The sequence below is a fragment of the Pinus tabuliformis genome, chromosome X, assembly GCF_031772625.1.
Source record: "Pinus tabuliformis cultivar Carrire ecotype Pingquan chromosome X, CPIR1, whole genome shotgun sequence".
Lineage (NCBI taxonomy): Eukaryota > Viridiplantae > Streptophyta > Pinopsida > Pinales > Pinaceae > Pinus > Pinus tabuliformis.
In genome coordinates this window covers 631,225,962-631,252,326 of record NC_142308.1, presented here as the reverse complement: position 1 = coordinate 631,252,326, position 26,365 = coordinate 631,225,962, and the positions used below count along the sequence as shown (strand labels likewise).

Below are 26,365 nucleotides of genomic sequence, written 5' to 3'. Positions count from 1 at the left end.
GAAGTCTAGACCAGCCAAAATCCTTTCTGGGTTTTTGACAAGGATCCCAAATATAAAGTTCATAATTTTCTGAGCACCAGAGGTGGGGTTTTAAGCCGTATATTTGCAACAAATAATGTAGAATTGCTGGGGATCGAATAATGCCTTTGGGGGTCGATTTTGGGATGTCCAAATCAGGCCAAACCATTTCTTGATTTTTGTGGGTTTTGGCCAAGGAGTTCGGGGTTAAAAGCATATAAATTTCTGGGCAATTACAGTGCACCTTCCAGCCATTCGAACTATAACAGAGCAATAGTTTCTAGGCAGCGCAGTGCAAATTGGTGTAGCAGCTAGGCAACCTTCAGCTTAACCATTTTCCTACATGAGTTTGGTCCTGCTTATCCTTTCAGACAAGCCCAGGTGCACCATTCCATCATCTATTGTATTTGACTTGTAGAAATATAATAAAATGGCTCAGAATTTTTCCATTTGTAGCTTTTATATGGGTGTTTGCTGAATATTTCGTTTTTGTAATTTGCTGCATGTATTATTTGCTTGTTATCACTTGTATTCCTATTAAGGATCATTAAAATAAACCTCTGTTACATGGGAACCGCTCCCGAGAGGTGGGAAACTCGTTCCAATGGTTCCCGTGCTCTCGAGAGCTTTGGAACTGTATATGAATGTCACCTTTTCAATGGGAGCTTCAATGGGAGCTTGGGAAAGTTCCGGGAGCTTTGAACACTATTTTTTTTGGAGTTCCAGCGTTTCCTAAGGCTAGGGAATACAAAACTTGTAGAGAAATATGTTGAATTGCCCATAAAACATGAGCCTATGTTGAAACATTTGTAAGAAGAAAGGCCAAAGACATCTTTAACATTGATATCCTTAATTGAGAAACTAGAGCAATCTCTTGATGGGTTAAGGAAGCGTGTGGCACCTCGACGTAAGGGCGATATTTGGGATGTCAAGTTGATGAGTATTTCTTTTGTTGTTTATGTATATATATTACAGAAGATTGTGTGTGAATATTGTATGTGGCAGTCAATGCTTAAACATTAGACTTGTGTTTTCTCGTAATAATAACTAGAGAAACATGTCAGATAACTAATAATGAGTGTGTGCATATTGTATGTGGCAGTGAATGCTTAAACATTAGAGTTGTTTTTTCTCATAAGAATAACTAGAAAAACATGTCAGAGAACTGATAATGAACTTGATATTTTATATATATAAAAGGGAGAGACTCAGGGAGAGAGACACCCAGAGAATATATTTATATATAAGAGAGATTATATATTTAAATTGATTTAATATTTGAGTATTATGAATCAATATTAATTTTTATTATTTTTTTTCTAGTTAAGATTAACCTAAGTACCCATGGGGGATTTGAACCGGTGACCTATCGCAAGGAGTGCCTTAACAGCGCACCCATTCACCGTCAATCCAAAGCCCCATGGGCAATATTAATTTTTATTATTATATAAATTATATAATTAATTTCTTTTTTAATTTTTTTATTATATAATATTACCGCTCCCGATTAGCCATTTCCTGTAAATTTTGGAGAAACCTCTAGCCGTTCCAGAAACCCGTACCCAAGTTCCCAAAGTTCCAGAAACTCATGCAACATAGCAATAAACCAATGGCTATGAATGGATCTTCAACTGTAACTAGATCTACAAGTGTTACTTTGTTAGTTGATGGCTTGACCTTATCGGTGATAGTATTATCTTCCTTAGTAAGCCTATATTTTTCATTTGTGATTGCTTCTGTGAGAATATCCCTATTTGTTGTTTGTACCTTGACTTTTGCAAGTTTTGTTTTGTACCTTGACTATGTTAACATGTCTTTATTGTTTTTTTGGATTTAAATATTCTTGTGTTTTAACTTCTTAACTCATCAAGCAAGATTTGACTATGACTTTTTAAAGATTTGATTTCCTTGTCCTTATTTGATATGGCATTGTTGAAAATTCTCTTGAGATCTTGTATCTTCTATTGTGATTTTTGTTCATTTTGTTGATTTTTTCTATTTTGGATTTTACGCTATTCACTTCATTAGAAAGATCCCTTTCCTTGATTTGCATATTCTAAGTTTCTTTGGAGATACCATTGCAAGTTTCACTAATTCTCCCCTTAATTGTGTCATTTCGTATCGATATTGTGCGCATAAGTTTTATATGCGAAAATTTCACTCTGATATGTGTGCACTGTGGTTTTGATAAGGCTTAAGTTATTGATTTCCTTAACCAATCACATTTAGTGTTTTAGTTTTTGTTATAGTTTGATGATGTTTTCTTATGTTCTCCTATATCCAGGATAAATTGATAGAAACACAACCATTTAGTTTTTCAACCCAAGGTTTGTTGGAAACTTGTGAGGCACTCGGTGTAGTAAACACACAAATAGGACATTTATTGCATGATCTAAACTATTTGGCTTATCACACTGGAAAAAAGTAACTATGAACTCTGTTGCATGTGAATTGAAACATGTAAGAAAAAGAATCAATATCATTCCAGATTCATAACTTGGTTAGTGGCACCTCATATGTCATAGTCCATGAAAATCATATTCACAACTTAACGTTAGCTCTATGATCAACTAAGAACAAATTGATTCATTCACACATCAATGCTAAACACTAATGCTATAGCATAAAAAGATTGTATCAGCGCATTCTCAACTTATTCCATAGCAGATCAACACAACATAAAAACAATAACGCTAATAGACAAGACATAACAACAAGTATGTGACATAGTAAAAGATAGGACTGCAAATCTAACCTAGACTATCTACTAGATGCACAAGGAAGTAACAACATAGTAAAGGTACAAGGCAATAAGGCAAGTGTACATACAAGAGAATGAAGCTATGAAAACTAGCTTAACCAAGTCCACATTTAAATAATTCACACAAGAAAAATAAATATGGCACGCCTTACCTTCAACGTGCCATACTCTAGGTTTGGTCTTGTGCATAAATCCACAAGATTACCAGAGCATAACTACAATCGAAAACCAGAATAACTACGATTATATTCATAAAGGAAAACCAATATTACAATATAAGTTTATAGTTTGATGTCTTGCATGAACAAGGTAACCTCTTGCGGTAAATATCATTACATATTTATATTTACAAGGGAACTTGCTAGTTCCGTCAATGGAACGACATGTTCCTTAATTTCAAAATCAGTTCTAACACACATAGAACTAAAAAGAACAAATCATGCGTCCGATTGGCTCAGTCGAGCATACTTGGATGCCTCTTTAATTGGTCCTCAGGTTACCTGTATCATTAAGTTTTCCAAGTTCCTCCAATCGCGATAGGCTGCAACTATTGATGATTGTTGAAATTTCAAGTCTGACACATTAGAAACCCCTACTGCATTATCTAGTTTATTTCACCTACTTGTTTATTCCATTAACAAGTTATTTATACATATAAGTACTGAAAATAAACACAAATGCAGCCTTAACTCATATACAGATTAGCAACTGAAATACTAGACAAACACACAACGGACACCATTATTTTTGTACAATCGTCCCCGGAAAATCCCAATGCAGGAAAACCGGTGCAGTAGTTCTTAGGGTTTTATTATTATGCAGATTTCTTGAGTACAACTAGGGTGCCGAAATGGCTCACCAACAGAGATTGTTACACGACAGTAATACGTCTTCTCGGAGACAGATATTCAGCTAGTCTGCCCCACGAAAATCCTTTCGACGCTTCCTCCCAGCTCTGCGTCAGTCCTGCTAGCCTCAACATCACTCCTGAAGCCCCTGTGTCAACCTTCTAACTCTCTGCGTCAACTCTCTGGCTTTCTGCGTCATCCATGCAGGCCCCTCAGCCTTTGTGTAGTCTCTAGCTGCTTCTGCGTAGCTTCTGTTGCCTTTGCGTAGCTCTAACTGTCTTTGCGTCAGCCTCTTTAGTCACTGCGCTGACCCTTAGGCACTCTCTCTGCCTCTTTGCTATGTACTCACTGCCCCTCGTTGCAACAGATCAGTTGTTCGAATTTTCTTAGCAAGCCCCGCTCCAGAAAATCGAACTGACTGATCAATCTCGGTGTATCTCCAACTGACCCTCAAGCGTCCTCTTATACTTTTCATGTTGAGTTTTCAACAACCGAGATTAAGTCTCTAATCAATGGCTAAGATTAGATGTGGATTGATCCATGTCATTTAGAATGTTCTCACCCAATTTTATATTAATACCCATTAATATTTTAATTTTCATAAGTTTAGACTTAGGAACTCCATTAAAAATATTAATTATTTTAATATCTCTCTAACCTGTTGGAATTTCCCCAAATTATTTCTGGGTCTTGGAGATCTCATGTGCTTTTGCCTTTCCACCAATTTTCATGGCTAGAGCACATCCGATGCTACCCCAAATCAACAATGATGACTTTCTCCATGGGATTACTGCTAAGATCTAAAATGAGCCTGATCCCTTGTTCGCATATACTGATGGAGTATCGAGTGTGCCACTGTTTAACGGGAGAACAAACCCCCGAGATGCCTATGCCCCTGTCTTCTTGGAATCTTGGATCAAGGCAAAACCCTTTTCATATTGCTCAAGAGACCTTCAATCGTGATGAAGGCCCTTCCATCATCCATGAAATTCGTTTAATCAGAGTCTGCTTTTGTGAGAATTCCCCTAGTTGTTGTTTCTACCTTGACTTTTGCAAGTGTTGTTGATTTCATTGACTATGTTAACATGTCTTTATTGTGTTTTAGGATTTAAATATTCTTGTCTTTTAACTTCTAAACTAAAGGTTTGAATATAACTTTAAAAAAAATTGATTTCCTTTTCCTTATTTTATATGGCCTTGTCAAAACTTTCCTTGAGATCTTGTATCTTTTATTGTGTTTTTTGCTCATTTTGTTGATTTTTTCTGTTTTGGATTTACGCTATTGACTTCATTAGAAAGAACCCTTTCCTCGATTTGTATCTTCTAAGTTTCTTTAGAGAAACTGTTACCGCTCAAACTAGCAGGGGTCCTAAGATTGGATCCCAAAGAGCGACTACTAGGTCAAGGGGCAACAATGGAGTGATAGCCCACTGTCACCTCAGCTAAGTCTCCCTGCTCTTTACGAACTTTCACCGATGGGAGGAGTCTTGGTATGAGAGGAATCACGAGAGTGGATTTGTCAATGATAAGATATGAGGTGATTCCTAAAGCCTATTCACAAGAGAGGCTCAACAAGATGGCTTGCTTGCTTGCTTTGAAAGCAAGGTGATTGGCTCTCTAAGAAGGGCTATAAGGATGCCTAAGCCTAGGGGTGGAGGATATGCCCTATGAAGGGGCTTCCTAAGCTTAAGGATCTTTGTGAAGAAATGAATTCTATGTAATCCTTTTGGAATTTGAGTTGTAGAGTTGTGGGACCACAAGAACCCAAGTGGACCTAGATTAGGTCAAGGGTATGGAGTTGATCAATCAAGGAGGGGCTTGACCTAATCAAGGAAGAGAATAAGATCAAAGGATTAATCTTCTTTTAAGATTTGAATACAATGATCCTAGTGAGAGCACTAACCTAAATCAACCTAGGGAAATAATTGTTCTCGTGGACATGGCTTGCTATATCTTAGGATTCCATTGTCAGATTTGCTTCAAACTTGGAGGACCTCTAGAGGAAACCGCAACGCAGTAGTGGACCAAAAATCGAGGTGTTTGGATGGCTACAAAGAAATTCGATTGCAACCCTAGGTGACCCTCCAGGGTTAGGCCTAGAATTGGCAAGAGTGAAGAAAAGAAAGATAAATTTGACCACCAAGAGGATGTGAGGATCAATGCCTTGCTTAGCGGGCTTAATGGAGTCAAGAAACAACTAGATCAAGGGATTTCGTGAGCCAAGGAGCCCTAAGTCACCTTCGCTAGCCTACTCGAGCACAACAACTTGGTTATTAGAGATTTATACCTCAGATTTGCCAAAGAGATAAAGTTTCGAGGTCTTTCAACCTAGGAGGTGCCTCTAGGAACATTCACCCAATCTGTTAAGAGCAATGCATGCATTAAAAAAATCATGCTTACATTAGGCCACTAAAAATCAACTAATAAATAAAATTTCAAATGCAATTTTCATCTAAATGCAGCTAATCTATCATGATAATATCATACGATGTTAGTTCTAATGAGAAAAATCAGCATGCAATGCATCCTACCTAACATGCATATTACATCACGCAAGTATTAAGTGTAATCATAGAGCCAATGCAACCAAGACATCACTAGATCAATATAAAAACATTTTGCCCAATGATTACTTATGTAGCAAATGCAAGGGGTAGGATAGGAACAATCATATGGAGGGTCACTAGGGCCGGAGGTGGGAAAATAGAATGCCCACACATGGAGGATCACAGGAGAAGAGGGAACCAAGGGATGCCATCTACTCCACGAGATCTTCTCCTCTAACCAAAAGATAAAGATGTCAGCAATTAGGCTCATAAACTTTCGATGGATGGAAACCTCAGGAATATCACTTCCATCATGGTCCTTATCACTTATGTTAGGCTTTATGGCCGCCATAGGGTTATAATTAGTAGGAATTTGAGACTGAAGAGATGGAGAACCGCAACAAGTAGGTTGCCCATGATGATCACACTTAGGATGGATGGAGGATTCCTCATTATTAGTGATAATGCAAGAAGGGTTGAGGAAAGGGTCCACACGAGACTCAACTACAACCCCAGGATTGTGAGGAAAGACAAGGGTCTTATTGATATCATTGTCATCGGTGTCATAGTCAGGGTCCTTGTCGAAACAATTCGTACAAACCTCCCATTTTCTTTCTTTAATACGTAAGTAATCATTGATATGAATGTTTGAAGGGGCTATGGGATCACCTTCTCCAATGTTTTGAAAGGGTAGATCATGTTGAAAAGTGTAGCTTGGGAGGTATTCCACAAGCCCAGATGGAGTTTGCGAGAATTTTAGTCACAAAAAGGGGTTTGTTAACAAAAGATCCAAGTGAAGGGCTTTTAGACCCAGTTGGGGTTTAAAATTCAAAAAGAAAAATTAAAGGGAAATTAAAATTAAATTCTTAAGTCTAAAAGGAAGATTGAAACCCTAAGGTCTAGAGGGTTCCTAAAAAGGCTTGGGAAGTCTATACAAAGAAGACCTGAACATAAGGCTAGACATCAAGTGAGAGGGAGCTTGCTTGGTCTAGAGGCCGAGATGTAGTCTAGTGTGTGCCCTAAGTAGGAGGGTTGAGAGGACTTCTGAAGGAGGCCTATCAAAGTGCGAGTCTTTTCAAGAAGAAGATCTCAAGAAGCCACAGAGAAGGAAGGGTTTCATCCTTGCGTGTTTGAGAAGCTTTTGAGGGTTTTTGGCAGCCTCGAAGGAGAGGGTTTCTCGCTGATCTGAGGAAGAGTCGTAGGCCTAGATCTTGCATAAATTAAGAGGCCGTAAAGCCTAGACTCTGCTACAGAAAAGAGACGCAGCCCTAGTAACCTTGCAGCCAGTGTAAACTGACCATAGAGAAGGTTAGATCTGGCCTAGAATCTGTGACGTGGACAGATCTGTGAGGAATGGTACCGCAGGTCCTAAAATGATGGAGAAGATGCCTAAAAGCCAAAGGAAATATGCTGCTAGGTGATACTTCCTCAGCGTGGAAGAGAAGAGGTCTGTGTGGGGCCTAAAACCCTTGGATCTAGCCTTGACTTTGGTGGCCGCAGAACTGTGCATGGTTCCATTTAGCAAGGCTAGTAAAGGAAGAAGGGTTGTCAAAACAATGAGAAAAGACTTGCCAAGTTGGAGGATTGTCCTAAAGTAATTAGGACAGAGTTTGTTGGCTGTAGTTGAAGGCAGATTCAAAAGTATTGAAGGCATTGTTCAAGGAATGAACAATAGGAGTTGCAGACCCTAGATTAGGGTGATTTCAGTGATGCCGCAGTCAAGTATCCTTGTGATTAGCCTCAGTTATGAAGCCTTGGTTTAGATCTGGAAGGTAGGGCCGAGACCCTAAAGGAGAAGCAAAGTTATTGGTGTATTCCTTCAGCTGGTGTATGCACAACTACTGTGTATAAGCAGATCCTTGGTAAGGTAGAAATATCTTCAAGGATGAACTAAAGTAGAGGAGAATGACAAGGAAAAGGACTGTTGGATCAGAGGGTTTAAGGAAGCCTGTTCATGGTGCATGGACAGCAGATTGTTGGGACTGTTTCATGGATGGAATAGAGGTAAAGATAAGTCATAGGTAAGGACAGAATCATGAGCCTAGATCTGTGCAATTTGAGGATTCAAATTGCAGATCAGAGGGCAGCTTGAAGGGCCCTAGAAGAGGGCAGATTTATGGAGTAGCTTCAAGGTTTGGAGTAGCAGCATAATGGTAGACCCAGATCTGTGCAATAGCTCCTCTATTGCAGAACACAGGGCAGTTTACTCAGAGCCCTAGATCAGTCCAGATGGGATTGTAAGTGGGCAGATCTGAAGGGTCCAGGTGGACATATGTATTGGCTTCCTTAAGGTTGTTGGAGGGCAGCAAGTAGGTGACCCAAAGTAGCCCTAGATCAACTTGTCAAGGACTTTGACAACTGTAAGATGGGTGAAGATTGGAGCCCTAAGTGCAGTACATTGGAGGACTAATGGACTGCTAGCAGTGGCAGAATTGGTGAGCTCAGGACTAGTTCTTGAAGGACAAAGAAATGAGGTCATGTGAGCAGATCACATCAGCCCATGTTCACTGATTGGAGAAAGACTTCCAGCAATGATAGGTGGCAGCCCTCCTGCCCTGTAGTAGTCTTCAAATAGCAGTAGTGGAAGACTATAGTGGGAAGAAGACCCTGTGTAGCTGAGGAGCAGTAGTGGGCAGAGGGAGTTGTTGAAGCAAACAAAGTTCCTTCTATAAATTAATTACTCCAAAAAACTTGGAATATGAAGTTATCCATTGAGGATATAAATATTATATTAAATGTGTGAATAAGAATGAATGATTTACAGTGAGAACAAGAGGCTTGCTTATATATCAAGCAAGTGTCTCTTCATGGAGAGTCATGTCCTATTTAGACATGCTTCTTCAACCTAACCATTGATTATTATTAACTAATGATTATTACAATTATCCTCGTTACTTATATTTATATTATTTATATAGTTTATTCGTAACATTGCCTTCTTCCTCAAAAAGCTTTGTCCTCAAAGCTTGTTGATGAAAAATGCTTGATCTCTTTTTTCGGCTTCAAATGACTTTCTCTCTCGGAACAAACATCTTTGTCGATACAAGCTGATATGATCTTCTAAGTGACAAACAAAATTGTCGCACTGAGAAGGGATTAGACCATCCTAGATTAATCTTCTCTGTAATATTCTGATCACTGGAATTTTGTAACGACTTGTCAGCATAGGATGGGATTGATGTTACGCATTATTCTCTGGAACGTCAGTTTGTTGTTTCTGGTCTGAATGGTCCTGATACGTAGCATGGTTGAGTTGTCTATTCTCATGATTCAGATGCCGATAGGGAACTTTTTTGGTTTGATTTTCCCTTATTGGGCATGTGGCAATTTTTATATTTTCTTCTGGCGAAGATGTTGTAGAGTTGGTTATGAAACATTCACTGGGGATGTTCATTGTCTGAACTGCAACATCTAAGTGTGTCATTTCTTCAACTGACTTGTCTTCTTGAGTTGTCATATTCACTAGATCGGTATTTGTTCCCTTATTTTCAACTTGAACTGTTGCGACTGGAGATTTCGATACTTCTTCTTGAGTGAATTGTTCCAACTTATCTTTTAATGCTTTCTTATCATCCTTAAGCTTCTTAATTTGAGTGAGTAGACTTTGATTATGGTTTCTCAGACGTAAAATTTCTTTGATTTCTGATTTATCAACTTTATTTTCAGTGTTTTGAAATTTAAGCTTTTCATCTTTTAGATCACTGATTTGTTCTAATAAATTTTTATTAAGGTTCTTTAAACGCAAGGTTTCCTCTTCTTGTTCTGATAAGTGCTTCTTGAGTTCATCTTTGTGATCTTAGTCTTCTTCACTTGTGCCAGTAATTTTTCGACGTGGTCCTTGAAACGAGAAATTTCTTTGTCCTTTTCCATTATTTCTTTGTAATGCATATCCACAAGATTTTTATGTTCGTGTTCTAACGACTTCTTGTTTTGCTGAATTTTGGCTATTTTTCCATTCTCTTGATTTTTTAGCTGCACTTTCTCGGTACAATGGACTACATCATTTTGTGGGAGTGATGATGGATGTAGAGAATGGAATAGGGATTCCATTCTCTCTCTTCTCAGCTTGTTGTTGCTTAAGTATTGTGATTACTTGTTCTACATCTCTTTGGAATTGTTTTTGTTCATTACTTAGAGATTTCATATTTTTTTCACTTCTTTTATTTCCTTTTTTTTTTATTTATATGGATTTGTTTTTGTTTTTTTTTTTTTTTTTGGGTAAACTATATAATATAGTTAAATTATAAATTATATAATTAATAATTATAAATTTTATAATTATTAACTTTATAATTATTAATCAACAACTAATGTCAACTGAGGGTCGAGTGAGGTCCACGACGGTTCGAAACTGTGGGAATTTTTTTCTGGAAGACCTGCATATAGTGACGTCGAATGGTAGGTTGATTGCTATAATGGTTGACTGTCGGTAATGTCGGGTTGTGATCGGCTTAAGAGATGCGGCAACAGAACGGGCAAGGGAACATTGAGTACAACGCGTGGGCAGAGGTAGAGGTGTCAGCAGAGAAGGCAGCGTCTGGGCAGCGGTGGTTAGCTCGAGGCCGTTGAACAGGGATGCGTTGGTTAGGGAAGGCGGGTTTAATGATAATGAATTGTACAAGGATAAAAATTAATGGTTGTGAAGCAATCAAAACTCGTATTGATGGGTTTAGGGAAAATATAATTCAGCCGTTGTGGGCATGTAGGAATTAAGGGAAATGTACAATTGTATTTTTGAAGTGGTGTCAAGCACCGGTAGCAGAAGCCATAAGCAGACAGGGTTGGCGCAGTGAGAGAACGCTACTGGAAAATCTAGCACAACAAAAGAATTAGGTGGCACGTGGTCTGGCTGTTACGAATGAGAAACTGGGAGCAATAGTTGAGGCTGATAGAGGGTCAACAAGTGGTTTCTCTCTGGCTCGATAACTACAATGGTGGCGGCCTATGGGAACAAGTGCAGTGGTGGTCAATTTTCAACTGTCATGGTGGGTTGTGCCTTCTTGGTTTTTTTTTTGTTCTATAATTTTTTTAATAATATTTTAATATATGCTTTTTTGTTTTTTTCTTTAAATATGGCCAATTTTTTTTTTATTTTATATTGACCTCTTTTTTTAATTATTTCTCTATATTTTTTATTTTTATTTTTTTGAATCTTTTAAATGGCCAAAGGCCTGACAGTGGTATGGAGAATCTCCAGAAACTGGTAGCGAAACGCTTTTAGCGGCAACGACGTTGACGAATTTGATGGTCAAGGACCTGGATCGGAGAACGAGCTTTGTGCACTGGTTAAGCAACCTAGAGGACCGAATTGCTCTGATGCCAAATGAAGCGAACAAAGTTCCTTCTATAAATTAATTACTCTAGAAAACTTGAAATATGAAGTTATCCATTGAGGATATAAATATTATATTAAATGTGTGAATAAGAATGAATGATTTACAATGAGAACGAGAGGCTTGCTTATATATCAAGCAAGTGTCTCTTCATGGAGAGTCATGTCCTATTTAGACATGCGTCTTCAACCTAACTACTGATTATTATTAACTAATCATTATTACAATTATCCTTGTTACTTATATTTATATTATTTATTCATAATAGTTGTTCACAAACGGAGTCTTGATGTGTAGATGGACTTACAATCAGCGTGAGAGCAGGTAGAGCTGTGTTCAGTGGGCAGATGGTCATGGTTCACTAATAGAGGCAGAGAAGTGGATGCTGCAGATGGGGAGTCAAAGGATCGGGCAGATGTGTTCAAGATACGATCATGGCAGCTGTGATTGAGCTCTACATCAGCTAGACAATCAATGTATCTTGTTCTTGTTTGTATCTTGTACTTGTGGATGTATGAGGGCCATTATCCCTGGTACAGAAGCCTTTGATAGTTGTATTATGTGTTGATAATATAACAAAGATGGCTTGAAAAAGTTTACAAATGTCATTATTCACTGATGTGTTACTTTCTGCTGTGAAAACTAGAATAAGTTGATGCATTTGAGTTGGTTATCTCAAATATTTTAAGACACTAACCCAGACTCTCATTTGCCATGGAAATTCAACAGATTATCAAAGATAGTCACCTTGGAAAAGGTAGGGTTAACCCTAACTCCACTCTCTACAAACTCACCCTCCCTATCACACATGTTTTCCGAATTATCGTCATCCCTCTTTTGTCATGCAGACCTAGGGAGGACCCCCTTTCCTGCTCATCATCAAGGTCATGATGATCCTCAATGAAGGCTTCCTCTTGAATGCTTAATGTGGGGCATACTTGAAAATGTCTAAGAAAGCCATCAGAGAACTCGTCAATAGATAAGATTCTCTTAGGTTTGTGATTATGCAACCATGAGTTGTGACCACAAAGAGATCTCATGAACAACAACATAAGGACATAATGGTGAACCATTTTCTCCTTTGAATCATGTGCATTAAATCTTTCTACATGATCAATTGCAGAGAGTGGATCACCATCAAACATGAGCACCCCATGTACCATCTTTCTTGTGACATGATTAGGGTGCCCAGGGATGCTAGTGATGATCGAAGGGCCAAAGAAAGACATCCTATTGAGATATACATGTAAATTACATAGGAGTCGCCAAGGTGAATTCAAAGATGCCTAGAAAATGCTTGCTCCACCTTACAAGCATTGATCTTAAAGTTCAATGAAGAACTAAGCTAGTAAGGCGTCGTTCTTCCAATGGAGTCGCCAAGAATCAATGATGTCGTAAAGGAAACAAGACACACGTCTCGTGTCCCCGACAACGATGCTAAAATGTTACCACTCAAACTAGTTGGGGTCCTAGGAGGGGATCCTATAGAGCAACTACGAGGTCAAGGGGAAATAATGGAGCGATAATCCACTGTCACCTCAGCTAATGCTTTCTGCACTTTACTAACTTTCACCGATGGGAGGAATCCCGGTATGAGAGGAATCACAAGAATGGATGAGTCAATGATAAGATACTAGGTGATTCCTAAAGCCTATTCACAAGAGAGGCTCAACTAAATGGCTAGCTTGCTTTCATAGCAAGGTTTTTGGCTCTTCAAGAAGGGTTATAAGGATGCCTAGGCCTAGGGTTGGAGGATATGCCTTGTCAAGGGGCTTCTTAGGCTTAAGGATCCTTGTGAAGAAATGGATTCTATGTAATACTTGTGGAATCTGAGTTGTAGAGTTGTGGGACCACAAGAACCCAAGTGGACCTAGATTAGGTCAAGGGTATGGAGTTGATCAATCAAGGAGGGGCTTGACCTAATTAGGGAAGAGAATAAGATCAAAGGATTAATCTTCTTTTGAGATTTGAATACAATGATCCTAGTGAGAGCACTAACCCAAATCAACCTAGTGCAAGAATTGGTCTTGTGGCTAGGGATTGCTATATCTCAGGATTCCATAGTCGGATTTGCCTCAAACTTGGAGGACCTCTAGAGGAAACCCCAACGCAATAGTGGACCAAAAATCGAGGTGTTTGGATGGTCACAAAAAAATTCGATTGCTGCCCTATGTGACCCTTTGGGTTAGGTCTAGAATTGGGAAGAGCAGAGAAAAGAAAGATAAATTTGACCAACAAGAGGATGTGAGGATTAATGCCTTGCTTAGGGGGCTTAATGGAGTCAAGATACACCTAGATCGAGGAATTTTGTGAGCTAAGGAGCCCTAATTCACCTTTGCTAGCCTACTCAAGGTCAACAACTTGGTTATTAGAGATTTATACTTCCAATTTGCCAAAGTGATGAAGTTTCGAGGTCTTTCAACCTAAGAGGTGCCTCTAGGAACATTCACCCAATCCCTCAAGAGAAACACATGCATTAAATTACTTATTCAAAGGTCCCAGAAGAATTTTGCATTACATTAACCCATACAAGGATAATGATAACAAATTACATGCATTTGCCAAGTAAGATAACAAGAATAACATTAAAAGTTCACTTACATGAGAGACAGAGTATATCCATTCATCAACTTAGCATTAGAAAGCTCCAAAGACAATAACGAAAATGCAAACATCATAGTGCATCCAGAAACTCCAAAAAGCTCTTCCTATCAAAAGGTGCAAAAATCTCTCAAGAGATACTAATCTAATCGAAGTGATGATGAGAGGTTAGAATGAGCCTCTCTCATATTTATACAACTCTAAAGGGGATTTGATTTGCCTAATTGGCTAATTTAGCCCCAACTAAAAAAATACATAATGATGCCATGACTCGGTGACAAACCCACCAAGATTGCTCAATAATATAAAGAATAGCCTCTCCAAAGGGAAAAATAATGATTATTGAGGAGGCCTAGTGGAGTCCAAATGTTCCAAGTCGAGTGAAAAGGCTCCAAACATAGTGGACAAGGGGTTGGCCCCTTGTTTTCCAAGCAAGTCATGTGTGGTGCTCCCAAGTGGGTGTGGGGGCACAAGGACATCCTCATGGATCCCCAAGTGGATCGATAATGCCTGTAAACCATCTGTAAGGGCTAGGATGATGACATACGCCATCCCTTTGTCTCCTGCAGTGAGACACGTGCTCATCTGGACCTTGGAACATTTGCCAAGCGTATGGTGCAAGTGTGGATCCGACTGGGCATGGTGAACTAGGTGCATCATCCTCATCTAAAAGGTGGAATACGAGCAATCACTGAATGGTGTTGGTGGTCCATGAAGTGTTGTTTGCTATGGTGGAGGCCCATGGCTCTCTATTCCTACCCTACAAGTGCCAATGTGGCCCTTTGGAGGGCTTGGACCCTGTATAGAGAGACCAAACCCCAAATGGAGACCCACCTGCGATTTTGCATAAGATCCAATGTGTCCCCTTGCCCTCCAATACAACAAATCATTAGAATAACCAAGTTAAAGAGCTTACAAACCATGGAATCAATTGGGCACTTCATGGTGGCATGCGCTTCCATAGTGGGCTTTGGCATGTACAGGTGTCTCCAAGCTCAATAAGAGGTTAACCAAATACGCTATTAGGTGGTTTCAACCTTTAAAGGGGGTGACATGTCCATGGTACATCCATCAATGGGTAGGTGGCATGTGATATAGTGATGGAATGGTGTAGGTGTCAAGGGGAGGCTACAGGCCACATGTCAAGGTACATGGGTAGCTATGATGAGGGAAGCCCACACCTGGGTATATGAGTGTAGGAGGGAGAAAATCATGGTACATGAGTTACATAGATCTTTTTTTCCACCCTTCTTCGTATGCCTTTTGCCTTTGATTAATTTTTCTTTATAACTTCTCGGTGTTCTAGGGGATGAGAGCATGAAGTGTAGGATATAGTAGTAGATACGCCCTTTTAAGGTGGGGAAACTCATCGCCCAGCAGGGATTGGGACAATCATGGGTTCCATAGTGGGAAGGGGCTCATGTAGGGCCCATAGGAACTAGGGTGATGACCATGAATGAGGGGTAGAGCTCATGTTTGGCTTTTGCCCACGTGCTAAAGTTGTATGTCCCAACCATCTTTTGCATTTTGTGGTACATTTCTTATCGAGAGTGGCCAAATTATGCTTTTTATTTTCTTTTTGGCTGCATCAACGTCTGAGCATCGTTCCAAGCCCAACCCAAAGTGTGGACAAGGGGAAGGGGAGGCTAACCCTATGTGGATCCAGATGGGCAAAGTGATGAATGAGGTTAAAATGAGCAGAGGGGGGTGATGTATATGGTGTCGGGAAGCGGGACTAGGCAACCAAAATCAAGATTTCCCATGTAGTGCCAACCCTAAAGCTAATGGCAAACAAAGGAGATCTCACAGGATTAAGATACAAGGCTAACCACCGAATTGGGCATAGGAGACAAGAGTACAGACCAAGTCCACTCTTTCTGCTGAATCCCCCCACCAATCCATGCCCAAAAGTGTCCATGATAAGTAAACAAAATTACTCAACTAAACCAATGAAAAGTCATACCTTTGGGGTTAGGAGGCCCACCTTCAAACATATGATCATAACAGATGGGCGAGGGACCACATGGCTGGCTCTGGTGGCGGAGATAGTGATACATCGAGCTATCTGGTGGCTACAAGGGGCTGCTAGCTACCAACTGAGGACCATATGGGAGAAAAGTTTCTCCTATGCATACTACCCGCAGGTGGTGGGTTACAGATACCAATACAAGTTTCACTAATTCTTTTCTTAATTGTGTCATTTTGTACAGATATTGTGCCACATAATGTTCATATGTTGCAAGTTCACTCTGATATGTGTTCACCATGGTTTTGATAAGGGCTTTTTTTAATGATTTCCTTAACCAATCTCAATTAGTGTTTTATTTTTGTTATAGCTTGACGATGTTTTCATATGTTCTCCTTTATGTAGGATAAACTGATAGAAACACAACCATTTAGTTTGTCAACTCGATGTTTGTTGGAAACTTGCGAGGCCTTTAATGTAGTAAACTGTTATGTAACTAGATCACAAAACATAAGAAAGGATAGATCAACGACTTGAAAATAAGCTTCTTTGAGGGGGAAACCTCTGTTGAAATTTGGGCAGCTTTGGGATGAATTACCCATGAGAAACCTACTGCCCCAAAGGAAAGACCATCTTGCCCCAAGAAGAATGCAAATTGGACAAAATGAAAAAATATTATTATTAATTATATTGACAATTATCTGCATGACAATGCTTTGGATATGTGACAGTGATATTCATGACAATGCTTTGGATATGTGATAGGGATCTTCATATATGACTATGATCTATATTGTGAAAATTTCTGAATCTAAAAAGGCTTTATGGCCTTTATTCTCCTAACTGGTGCAAAATTGCACCTTCAAAAGAATTATGGGCATAATGCTTCACACAAAAGGGTTGTGGTGCAATGGTAAAAGCCCGTGGGTTATATTGGCAAGGTTGCGGGTTCAACTCTTGCTGGTACATGAATCGTGGGTTTTTTTTTTCTAAAAATAAAATTTCGCAACCACCATTTAAAAATATCCCTTTCTACATCTTGGGTTTTGGTGTAATGCTAAGTTGTTGGGTTAAATTAGAGGTTGTTGAAGGCTTGACTTCTATTGGTTGCACCTTTTACGTGATATGATATCACGTTACCATAAACGTTGGGATTTTCCCAAATATTTATTATTTTCACAATTATTTATTATTGTCACCGCCATGCAAGAGAGAGAAGCCATGTCACATAATATTTTCTAGAAGGTCCACATGGCAGCCTCCGATTGGGCCATGTGGTGATTTTTGGTTGGTGCATGTGGTAGCTTCCTATTAACGCACGTAGTGCCGCTCCTCCTGTGAGTGTGCCATGTGTCAGTCCCTGTGCCACACCATCTTGTCATCATGCCATGTGTCAGCCTATTGTCATGCCACATATCATCCTTGAGTGTGCCACATGTTAGTGCCCCCTTGTTTCGTCTTCAACATTTGAAGGCTATAAATTTTGTGTACAATATCTGTTTGAGCTTGTTAAAATTGCTTTAGAAAGCTCTTCACATGCTCTTCAACATGGAGACCTTTTCATCAGCATTTGAGATGATCAAATTTCAATTGATTGTGGGAATCCTCTTGGATTCCTCAATCAATAATCTTGTTTGTGGCTGTGAAAGTGATAGGTTCGATCTGTTTTAACTGCATGTTCCATTAGGGCATCTCCTCCTGTTTTGCATCTTTTCCTATAATGCTTTTGGATAAAAGGATTCCATTGTTTGGAGGATAGTGATGCTTTATGCTAGGGTGTTTTAGAGTTTGCGGTGGCATTTGTTGAAGAAAGTGTAACTAGGTTCGGTCTTCATAATGACACATGCCAATGTAAATGATGTAAAACTGTATCTAGCAAAATATTTTTTGTGAATTTGAGTCATGGGTTTCATGCTCAAAAATGTATTTGTTTTAGTAGCTCTCATTATGAGCTCTAGGCTAGGTGATAGGTTTGTGTCATTGATGTGAATGTTTACACTTGAAAATGTACAATGTATGACTCCAAGATCAAGGGCAGAATCATGTGACACGACTCCTTCAAGATCAAGAACAAAAGGCTAGCAATTAACCTCTCCAAACGAATATGGAAGAAGCATGATATTTTCTGCAGAAATATATATTTATATTTGAGTATTCATGTCGGATTCATATCACATTCACGTCGGCTTAGAGGCATGTTATGTCGACCTAATGAACAGCCCTCAAACACTATAAATAAAGGCATCTCCTCATCTATTCGCATAGACGATCACAAGATCCATTCCGTCTCCATTCTATGCGAAGAAGACTGTCTTTGGGTGCGAAGTGAAGAGAGAGATCAAGGAGCTGCAGAAGTCTGTTCTAACAGCAGTAAGTCCTGCCACACGTGCGAGGTTAGGGCATCACTTAGAGGTATGTTATGTCGGCCTAATGAACAGCCCTCAAACACTATAAATAAAGGCATCTCCTCATCTATTCGCATAGACGATCACAAGATCCATTCCATCTCCATTCTATGCGAAGAAGACTGTCTCTGGGTGCGAAGTGAAGAAAGAGATCAAGGAGCTGCAGAAGTCTGTTCTAACAGCAGTAAGTCCTGCCACACGTGCGAGGTTAGGGCATCATTCCATATGCCATCGTTGTGAAGGAAAATGCTCTGCCTTGAGTCCATTTGAAAGGCAGATCCATGCGAAGAAGGGTGACCATTGAAGCGAGGGTTTAGGAGGGCTAGAAGAGCCCTAAACCCCTCTCACGTACGAAGGTGCAGATCTGGATTAGGGCTGAGTTACAGTCCTAAGGTCTCTTGATGATAAGGGCTGGTTCTAGGCCTAAAGAGCTCGGTCATTGGGCTAGAAGATAGCTCCAAGCATAGCGAGGAAGAAGAAGACCTTAAAGAGCAAAAGGCTCATTCACAAGTGGAAGGAAAGTGTCATCTTCAGGTCTGCAACTAAGATCTCTGAGCAGTCCATTCTAGGAAGCAGATCTCATTGTCTCAAGACAGCATTGAGGAGATCCGCTAGACTAGTGGACCATCTTGAGTAAGGGAAGCTTGAAGGACGAAGAAGAAGGAAGGAGGAAGCCAGTTCATCCTTTCATGGCAGCAGATCTGATCCATGGGACAGCAGAATTGCAGTAGCAGTATGATCTAGCCTTGATCTTGGATTCACATTGTTCAGAAGGGTCTTTTATTGGTCTTGGGAAATTTTATCAAGAAGAAGAAACTATAAGAAGAATTACCGTGGGTTTTCCTCTCAGGTTTGGAGAGGTTTTTCCCTGGCTGCTGCCTATATCTTGTGTCTTTGTTCTTTTTGTTTATCATACATGGTAGCTGGTTAATGAAGTTGATAATCTCTATATAAAAGATCTTGTTTGAATATATCTAAAGGATAAATTTACTTCACAAGCAGTTATCAGGATAGAGAAATCATTAACTTCTTAAGCCCTCAGATTTCTCAACAGCATTCAGATTGACTCTTCGACCACAGAAAATATTAGTGTTTTTTTGGCAGCAGAATGATTTCATGGTATCTCTGAACTTGGCTACAAGCAATGTTGCAAACATTGGCATTGGGATAAAATCGGCAAGGATTTATAAAACCAAAAAATCGTTAAAGTCGGGAAAATATTGATAAAAATCGGCAAACATTGGCAAGGCCAAAAATCGTGTTTTCGTGATAAAATCGGGATGTTATTGAGGTGTTTGCAACACTAGCTACAAGCCTGAAAAGAATTTGGTCCAACCACAAGTTGAAAATAGAGATAGCGAGATGCCTGATATGGTTAGTCAAACGAGATCTGATACCACTGTTACTGAAAAACCTGTTTGATCACTATAAAAACATCTAATCCAAAAAAGATAGGGGAATGAAATCCATATAGGATAATAAATATATATTTGAATAATATTAGTGATGTCTTACAAGACATCTCATGATGATAGAAATATCATTGACAGATCAAGGGGGTGAAAGGTTATGGACTTTGTCAATTAATTATTATTATTGATATTATTATCTAATGTATTAGTGTGTGTATAATATGTACACACACACACACATTAGTCTTGGAGCCTCCACATTCTTAGCAAAGCTAGAGAAATGGTCACTTAGAGAGGCCCAAGGATGTTTGCATAATATAATCATCAGGGCTCCAATTTTGGTTAATGGTAATGTCAGACGTGGGATGTAATGGGCACTTCAATTGTCAAGATTGCAGCAGAAGCCATTCTTTTTCTATTGTTGTGATAATATCAAGTTATCAACAGACAAATATGTGTGTGTTTAATGTTTATTTTGTACATCCCAAAGCTAATAACTACGAATAGTTACAAAACATCAAAACTGGTGTTAACACCTTTGTTATTAGAAAGACTGAATTATTGAGCCACATTCTTGATTATATTTGAGCAAGGAATATCTTCTTACAGCTTCTGTATGATGCACAGGTTTACTTGTATACTGAATTTGGTGTATGCACTTTGACATTTTGGTGGGCAGTATTCCTGATTTTAACGTGGCCAGTTTTCACGATCTCTGTCAAATTCTTTGGTCGACATTTGCTTAGGTAACCTCTCCATGATCATCTATATCAAGCAGATCTTTTTCTGATTTTATCTTTTTGATTTAGTGGATACCTTCCCTGAGTGTAATTTACTTCACGTGGAAGAATGTTGTCTATATTATAAAAGATAAAGACAATAGGAAAAATTTTGCACTAAATATTGATTGTAAACATTTATATATATTTTTTGTTTTTTTGTTATATTTCAAAAATTAACATAAGATATCTCAAGTTTTAGGCACTGTTTAGCTTGTTGAATGTCAGAAAATATTTTTTTAATCAATTTGACATGGCCTTCTGGTAAATTCATATACATCTTGAAAAACTTCAGATTCATATGGAAGCATACAATTACCTTGTGTTCAATCAATAATTTCAGCAAAAAATTAATCATCGTTTAAATGAAAGGTAAAACATACAGAAACCAATGAATGCTTTTACAAAAGAAAGATAAGAATGAGTTGATATGCCTTACAAAATTATTATAGAAACTATTGTTAAAATTGGGCAGAAGATAAAGACAATACGAAAATATTTGCACGAAATTGATAGTAAACATTTATATATATTTTTTCTTTTTTTTTGTTATATTTCAAAAATTAACATAGGATATCTCAAGTTTTAGGCACTGTTTAGCTTGTTGAAAGTAAGAAAATATTTTTTTTAATCAATTTGACACGGCCTTATGTTAAATTCATATACATCTTGAAAAACTTCAGATTCATATGGAAGCATACAATTACCTTGCCTCCAATCAATAATTTCAGCAAAAGATTAATCATCGTGCAAATAAAAGGTAAAACATACAGAAACCAAAGAATGCTTTTGCCAAATAAAGATAAGAGTGAGTTGATATGCCTTAGAAAATGATTATAGAAACTATTGTTAAAATTGGGCAGCTTTGGGATGAATTTCCCATGGAAACCCTAAGTTCCCATATAAAGACCATATTTCACTAGAGGAAATTCAAATTGATCAAAAATAAAAACTATCTATGAACGGTTGGGGCACTTTATTTATTATACAAATTTATTAAAGAAAATATGTTGAAGAATTTTTATTAAAGGAGAATTATTGGAAAATATATTTAATATTATAATAAAAGATTTCATTGAAATCTTTGGTCGGCTCTTCAATTGGAATCACCCATCCGATCAATGAAAATTTCTATAAATACCCTTCCATTCTACCTCATCGAATATATATTCGGAAAACTCCCGTATGTCTGAGATCCGAAGTCGTCGTGTTTCATATATTCTGTATGAAGGCTCGCTCTATGTTTTGGTGGTTTGAATTATTGAATGGTTCGCTTTTGTTTTCTCCATGGTTCACTATGCATATTACTCCTAGGCATAGTCCATTCTACATTGACTTGCTCACGGTCCATCACACTATGAATCACCCGCTGTCTTGCTTTTGGTTGAAGTTCGCTCTCTATATGCTATAGTGATTCGCTTGTTTTTATGACCCCCACCTCGCTATTGTGTCTTGTTCGATTATGTTAGTAAAGGGGTTGTTAGTTTTTGGTAGCATCAGAGGTTCTCTAGCCTTGAAAATTGGTGGAGAGACTAAGGCACATGGGTTCTAAAGAACCCAAAAACCGTTTGGTGAAATTCCACCCGGATTGTATTTTATAAAAATAATTAATATTTTTAATGGGGTTCCTAAGTCTAAACTTAGGGAAATTAAAATATTAATGGGTATTAATCAAAAGATGGGTGAGAATGATCTAGAAGGCAAATCAAGTCATGTTTTAATCTTAGCTGTTGATTAGAGACTTAATCTCGGCTGTTGAAGACTCAACAGAAAAAGTATAAAATGGAGGCTTGTGGTTCATTTGGAAATACATAGAGAGATTGAGGAAATCGATTTTCTGAGATGAGAAGTTCTCAGGAGGGAAATCGATTGGGAAGATCTTGTAGCTAAGGGGCAGAGAGAATTCGGGAGGACTTTTCGGAGAATACAAACAGAGAGGTGGAGAGAGCTTGCAGAGAGGCAGCGCAGTGACCGGGAGAGTTGATGCAAAAAAGCTGTCTGTCACGCAGAATCCATAACTGTCGGAACAACCGAAATTGCTGGGAACTGTCAGAACAGGGAGGAACTGCTGGAATAGTTGAGAGAGCTGATGCAGATGGCAAAGAAGGTGACACAGGGTTGACGCAGAGCCAACGCAAAAATAGTCGGGGTTAGCCAGTCTTGTGCCGGATCAGCCGAAATTCTGCTGGGTGAAGTGAGGTAAAAATCACTTAGATTTTCCGCCAGTATTTTCTCTGTAAAGGATTGCTAGATGAGCATTCTAGATATGTATTTAGATATTTCTCCTGCATAATAATAAACCCTCAGAACTGCTGCATTGGTTTTCCCGCATTGGGTTTTTCCGGGGACTTTTGCATCCAAAAATAAGTGTGTCCTATGTATCTTGTTCTTTTCTCTGTTTTCTGTTTCATGAGATCAAATATTTAATTAGTGTAGGCTGCAGAAGTAATTTTCTTCAGTGTTCAGAAGAATAACTTGATGAATGTAATTTAAAAATCAGGTAGGTGAAGTAGATTTAGATTTGTTGCAGTAGGGGTTCCTAGAGTCTAGGAATTTTCACAGGGGTCTCTTTCTATGACTTGTTATGACTATGGTCTAGATTAGTGGCATGACATCTTTACTTTATGGCATTGCACTGATTCCATGACAATGTCATCGCATTCTTTTCTTGATAGTGGCATCATATTCTTTCCTTCGATTGTTTAATGACATGTTCTATGGATCACAATTATGTTGTTTAGATGGCATAACATACCTATTTTGATTCGATCATATTTTTGGCGCGAACTATTTTCCATGGCATCGTGTGTGTTGTATATCTTTTCCTTGTGATTTGCATTACAGTTTGACATGATGAATGACATATATATTTGATTCACTGTCATACCTTAGACTCACATTATATATATATATATAGCTCTTGCTTGCTCTTGTATTTGACAGTGCCATGTATTCTTTCTGATGTGGCTCACTCTTATCTCTATGACTCGATTTTGATGAATGGCCAAGATCTGTGTCAATAATTTCTGTTATCTTAAAGAGTGTTGTTTATATTTGATGGTTTCACCCTTGAAAGAAATAATGATTGTAAGAATAATCATGAAAGATAACAGTAATAACAATATGCCTACAGGACCCTTGTTATATTGCAAAAACATGGCAATAACCCTTATAGCCTTGCTTATGATGAATAATGATAGTGATAGTGATGCCCTGCAACGTGAAGAGCAGTGAAGCATGACAAAACAATATGACAGGGATCTTCAGGATGATGTTCTATATGTATGGTAGTTATCTTATTGTATGGTATGACAAGTTACCTGACTCTGTTGATTTGGGGTAGCATCGGATGTGCTCTAGCCATGAAAATTGGTGGAGAGGCTAAAACACATGAGATCTCCAAGACCCAGAAATGGTTTGGACAGATTGTACCCGGTTTAGAAGATATTAAAATAATTAATGTTTTTAATGGAGTTCCTAAGCCTAAACTTAGGAAAAATAGAATATTAATGGGTATTAATATCAAACTCAGTTAGAAGGTTCCAAAAGTCATGGATCAAGCCAAATCTAATCTTAGCCATTGATTAGAGATTTAATCTCGGTTGTTGATGGACCAACGAGAAAAGTATAAGAGGAGGCTTGAGGGTTAGTTGGAGAACACACTAGACGATCAATCATTCTATTTCTAGACAAGGAATCCGGATCAGTGTTGCGGGTGCACAGACGATCGAAGAGGGGCAACTTGACGATTGGCAGAAGGATTTCTAGGAGGGAAATCGAGACTCAGAGGGAGTCCAGCAGAGAACTTCTAGGTGGGAAGTAGAGAGACTTAGTAGGAGTCGAAAGGAGAACTTCCAGGCGGGAAGCATGGAGACTAAGCAGAAGTCGAAAGGAGAACTTTCAGAGGGAAGTAGAGAGACTCGGAGGAGTCGACAGAAGAGCAGCAAGATGGCCGTGAATGCGCTGAGAGATCAAGACAGGCTGGACAGGGCATCTAACTTTGTGGTCTGGAAGGCCAAGATCTTGTCCATTCTAGATAGATATCGCATCAAGGGCTTTGCCTTGAGAGTAATGGCTATCCTAGTTGACCTGGTAGCTAGTGAGAAGTACGAGGAGGCAATGGCCAAGGCAAAATGCATCATCCTTGATGGGGTCAAAGATCATGTGGTCCAACATATTACCGAGAAGGAAACGACAAAGGAGATGTGGGACACCTTGAAGACGATGGACTAGCATACTTCCGTGCAGAGGAAGATGTTATGTGAGAATCAGCTAAGGTCATACCAGATGCAGAAGGGGGAGTAGATAGATCACTTCCTTGATCGATTGAAGGAGATCTGAGACCAGCTGACTTCCATAGGAGCCATGTCGGATGAAGAATTGATGGTAAGGACCACACTTAACGAAGTCTCCAAGGAGTGGGAGACATTTGTCCAGGGGATACTAGGCAAGGCGAATCTTCTAGATTGGGAAGAATTGTGGGCGGCTCTTCGTCAAGAGGAGATCAGGGGATTGAGCAAGACGGGAAGTAGCAACAAAGGGGTCAGGATCAAGAAAGAAGAGGAAGAGGATGCAACGGTGCCATTTGCGGGAAAGCAGTAGAAGAGGAAGAAGAAGGATCTCTACAAGGTCAAGTGCTTCCACTGTGGGGAACTGGGTCATTATGCGAACTAGTGTTCGAGGAAGAAGAACAAGGGAGAGGCATCTGACTCTAAGGCAGTGCCAACGAATTCGGGGAAAGAAGTCGAGGAGGATGACGATTGTGCCATGAGTGCTCATGTACCTCTAGAGAAGAGGTGGGTAGACATCGAGCTGTAGTAAGGACTACAGGCAATGAGGGGTAGGATCCTTGAGGTACCCAACCTCTTGGATTATACCTTGCCACGGGAGCCCTGAAGAAAGAGTAGCAGGACTGGCGGATTTCGGTAAAGACGGATGCGGATGAAGCGGAAGAGAGTGCCACAGTGGAGGAGTCCCCGGGCAGCGCGAGTTTAGTAGGCTACAATAGTGCGAGAGGCACAAGAGTGTTGCACTAGTGCAGGATGGCACAAAGAGGTGTGAAACGGTGCGAGATGCAGGGAGTTGTTGCAATAGCGCAAAGGTCAGTAGAGGGAGCACTTGTTAGCGACAGAGAGAGCTTCATCATCGAGAGTCTTTCTAGCTTGACAGGGATGTCAGAAGTTGGGTGGATCAGTTACTTACTTCTCCGTCACTGAGTTGCAGTGGAGTAACACGATGCAACATGATGAGAGGGGGATGCAGTGCAGATGCAGTGTTGGGAGGATGGACTAGTAGCAACACTGATGTAGAGGGAGCCGCCTTACGGATGCAGCAGTGGCAGTGGTAGGGCCATGGGCAACAGTATATGATGCAACAGTGCAGAGGATGTTGGGCGGGGAGGCTTAGCATCAACACATGCACTGGTGCTGGATAATCAGAGTAATGCTCAGTGAGGAGTATTACTAGAGCACAGTCCTTGCTAAAGCACATGACTCCTCACATGAGATCTCAGTGAGGAGTATTACTAGAGCACAGTCCTTGCTAAGAGGGAGTATTGTGTTTATTTCGTTATTTATGTGTGTTAAATAACTTGTTCAAATTTAAGAAGTAGAAGAAATAAACCAGAAGAATACAGATTAAATTTCTAAGAGATAGACTTAGAAATTTCAACACTCTAGAACAGTGAGAGTCATGAT

General features: G+C 39.3%; 1 protein-coding gene across 1 annotated transcript in view; it reads left to right on the top strand.

Moving 5' to 3' along the window:
* Positions 1-26,365, top strand: part of LOC149141578 (uncharacterized) — a 318,849-nt gene that overhangs the window by 225,110 nt on the left and 67,374 nt on the right. The window contains exon 14 of the mRNA XM_089446868.1: positions 20,518-20,636. Coding sequence (XP_089302994.1) covers positions 20,518-20,636 — 119 coding nt within the window. The remainder of the gene's footprint in view (positions 1-20,517; positions 20,637-26,365) is intronic.